General features: G+C 38.7%; 1 protein-coding gene across 1 annotated transcript in view; it reads right to left on the bottom strand.

Moving 5' to 3' along the window:
- LOC103465734 (copine-8-like) overlaps positions 1-4,279 on the bottom strand; it is a 97,208-nt gene that overhangs the window by 64,853 nt on the left and 28,076 nt on the right. The window contains exon 4 of the mRNA XM_017305451.1: positions 3,475-3,578. Coding sequence (XP_017160940.1) covers positions 3,475-3,578 — 104 coding nt within the window. The remainder of the gene's footprint in view (positions 1-3,474; positions 3,579-4,279) is intronic.

The following is a 4,279-nucleotide window of genomic DNA, read 5'->3' as shown; positions in this document are numbered from 1 at the left end:
CTGATCCAATTTAGCACACTTGATTAGAGAACCATCCAGCCAGGGGGCTTCCACTGGCTTCAGTGAGCAACACAAGAATAATAATAATGATAAAAAAGACCCCTTATCTCACAGCCAGTCGCTAGATAAGAGTTAACAGGATTTTGCAGACTTGGAGAGAGGATGCAAAGCGTTGTTGTGGCTTTTGTGCGCGGAGGGAGTGGGATGGTTTGTGTTTGTGTTGAGCTCAGTGCTGTCTGCTTGTATGGATGTCCTGAAGGCACTGGAACCCTTCTGCAGAGATAAGAGAGGTGGGAGTAATGCGGAAGCTACAGTAAAAGCAACTTCCCGACCTCAGGACAGCGTCAGAGGGCGGCGGGAGGCAAGAGCAAGCGCTGGTCCTGTGATAAGGAATGTGAGAGGTGAGAAAGCCTGCAGGAAGTCTGGGCAGGGTGGACCCACACTGCTGCGCAGCGTGAACGTCTCACAAATGTGTGTAAATAAGAGTTGTTTGTGCTATATTTGGGACAATTTTCTCGTTTTTGAATGTGATATATGCAGTGTATGYGGCAAAAAAACCCTCAAGGACACACACACACATGCACACTATCAGTCTCTATCACTTTACTGCTTGTCAGGGATTCTGGCAGTCTGATGGCAAATACAGTCCTAATCAAAGCCTGAAAAGAATAGTGGTAAAAATAGTCGATATCTCCATCTAATCGATTCTGGGAAAATAAATTATTCAAAGATACTCATTGGTGTCAAAATCAATCCAAACAGACCAATTCACATTTGTCTAAATTGTCAAACTTCTTTTGGCCCCAACACTACAGTATGTACATTTCATAAAGAATAAACTAGGAAGTGTCATTTTTAAACMTATKTCTATAAACGAGCTGAATTCTGACCCACTTTATTGGCTTTTACTAAATTAAGAAGACTAAGATATTGTTGACTTGCTCTTAACTAGAAAGAAGYCAGTGCCTTTAAAAATGTTGCTGCTCTACTGAAAAAAGTATCGAGTATTTTTCTTAGCATCTGTATCTCGTTTGAAAGATCAGCATCGTAACAATCCCGCAACTAAGTAATTTTCACGTTTAATAAAGTCAGATTTAGATATACAAAACTAATCTGATCCTTGAAAATGTATTCTTGTATCATTAWACCACTACTATTATATTAATTGAAACTAGTCTCAAGACAACAATATTATCGTTTATCGCAATATCTTCTCGAACAACTTATCGTTCGGCAAAATTTGTTTTTGACAGGCCTACCTGAGAGATGCATTGAGTTTCTTTTGCTTCATTTTTAATGTGTCAAGTTTACAGTTTGTCCAACTGTAAACTTGAAAARCTTTAGTAAAGTTCTGTGATATTACAACAAACTACAGGCAGAATTAGACGTGGTTTCTTTGTCTCTACGTTTTCTCCAATAGCAAAAAGCTGACCACTGCAAATGAGGAAGGGTCAGATTCCACATGCTTTTTTTTTTTCTTAGGCTCTGACATTCAAACATGCACAAGATCAAACGGCTAGCTAACTCTCTTTGACCTTCGGCGCAACCTCCTGCAGCTTGTAAGCAACGTGGGTCCTTACGACATTCCAAGATACTAACAAAGGAGTTTTCCATATTTCATGAGCAGCAGTGTAGCAGTCCAACTCTGTGTGAGGAAGCTGGTTTCATTAAGGAGGTCGGGGTTATGTTTTTGCAGAACGATTTGACGTAAATGCATGTGTCAGATGTGCATAGTGTGAATCATCRTGATGCTGATCAGCAACCTGAGCCTAATGAATTAATTACCAAACCATTTAACTGCATGTCAGTCATAATCACATTACTGATGCTATAATTTCACATCAAATAGTTTATAAGCCTGTTTGAAGTTTCTGACAGTAATGCTAAGTCTTGTTATTTAATCCATAAATGTAAGTAACAGCAGATTAGTGTTGGATGCAACAATGCAGACATGATCCAGCATGAAAACTTCACTTTGAATGCATCGCACAAATATCCATATATTTATTTTCATTTTCTGTCTCCACTCTGGGGGAGWACAGCCAACCAGAGCCAAGTAAAAACAAAACGGAGCTCCTGGATTGGAAGGCAGTCGTTTCCCATTTTATAAGATAAAATATATTTTTCCCAAATATAGCATACCATTTGGGCGTATGAGCCTTAGTTTGTGATGTTCAATGTAAATTAGTATGAAAAAAATCAATCAACAACAAACATCTGAAATCATTATTTCAGCTAATTCTGATCCCAAAATGAGCGTGAGAAGGACCGCACCCCCACGTTTCCACCATACTCATGTTTTATGCATCATTGTCCACAAATCATCACAAAGCTCTAATTTACAGCAACAGCTGCAGATTTAACTAAATTAGATACTTTTATTTTTTTAATTGGCCAACTGGATTACAGCATGAGACTCTCCACCTGGCCAAACACAGATTAGCTGATCCCGCGTTAACGTCGAGCTCGCCGTCTAATCAGAACCAGACAGACTGAAAATGAAGCCAATACATCAAACCTATTCATTTCACTGCTATCACTTCATGAACCTACCCATAATGCTGATTTCATACAGGCGGTATTGTTGTAGCTCCAGGTATGTTGAATAGCGATCAATAACGTCAGCGTGTCAAAATTAAAGCTCGACCTTCATTTAAAACATACAAAAAATAATAATTTTAAATTAGGAGAATGTATTGCACGCAGTACAAAAAGTGTCCAATAAAAATGAAAGTCATGGACCGTGGCGTAGAGGWGGGGGGTCACAAAATGAGCGGCGGCGAGGCTTATTTCCGCCGCACGAGCTGCAGAAATGACCTGCTTTAGCGTAGCAGGTTCCAGCCGAGCGGTGAGCTCTGGGAGACTCGGCACTGACCCTCGGCGCTCAAGGCAGTCAATTAAAATTGTATGATCAACTGTGTCAAATGCTGCACTTAGGCCTAAAAGGATTCGAGACTGAGCAATCTTGTGCATCTGCTGTAAAAACATGGTAATTTGTTACTTTCATAAGGGCTTTTTATGCACTTCTTAGCACCACGGAATGTGAGCGGGCTTCAAAAGAGGAGGAAGAAGAYAMAATAACGTAAATATAAGTACTACTTCAAATGACAGATGAGTCTTAAAGTACACTTCATTACATAGAAACAGCTGGAAATAGATTCAAATTGTAGCAAAAATGTGCTATTGTGTCCAGCCTTGTGTCTTCACTTTTACTTTAAATGAAAATAGAGGATATAAGCAGCAGAAAAACTTCTCTTTTATTTAGGGGAGTGAAGGCTTACATCTCTTGTGCCTGCCACCTATGAATATTTCAGTCGCAGCTCAACTTTGCTAAGCACAAAGCAGCACTTTCACTCATGGCTTTGCACACAACCCCCCACCACACACACACACACACACACACACACACACACGTACACACACACACACACAAACATGTACACATTGACATGTATTAGTTGAGTGTTAACTCACAGGTCAAAGCGAAGATTCTGCCTCTCCTCGAAGAAGTAGTCCACAATGAATTTGCGGACAAAGTCAGGATTGAGGGTGTTGTCTATGACTTCTGTCCTGCCAAACTGAAATACAAATCAACCAATTAGCTTTTACTATTGTTTTAGTGCTCGACAGATTATTATTGTCACTGTAACATAATGTGCATTGTTGTAAACACAGCAAACAACATAATTTACCAAGTTTAAACAGTTTAAAATAAAAAAAAAAAATGTATCAAAGAATAGGTGAATAAAAATATAGTTAAAAAATCCAATGAATATTAGGCCCAAGACTTTAACGTGACCGGAACCTTTGTATTTGCGAGTTTCTGGTACCCCCGTAAATCTGACGCACAAGCAACATCCGCAAACAACACATGCACTACCAGTGTTCATTTTTGCTTAAAAAACAACAACAATCTGACAGGACATCGGAAATKACTATTTTTGGTGCAAATTGTGCTAAAAGGAGTTGGACTGTTCAAGTGAGGCAAAACTATTCAAGCCTAAAATATCATCTCTATGCTGTCAATAGACAGCATAGAGATGATAGCGATTAGTTGGCTAAAAAAATGTTAGCCACTTTCTGGAGACAATTCGTTTAACAACTCAAACCTTTTTGATCAAATATTAGAAATATAAAGAAAATGAAAATAAACAAATATTTCAATTCCTTTTTTTAAAAAGGAAAAACATTTCATAGCCTAACATGCAACAGCATTGCCTTTCTTTAGTGAATGCTGGATCATTTATAGCAAAGGATGCATCTGCAGCTAAAAAAAAAA

Source organism: Poecilia reticulata, linkage group LG6, assembly GCF_000633615.1.
Source record: "Poecilia reticulata strain Guanapo linkage group LG6, Guppy_female_1.0+MT, whole genome shotgun sequence".
Lineage (NCBI taxonomy): Eukaryota > Metazoa > Chordata > Actinopteri > Cyprinodontiformes > Poeciliidae > Poecilia > Poecilia reticulata.
Note: the sequence above shows the minus strand (reverse complement) of the source record. Positions and strands in the feature narration are given on the sequence as shown.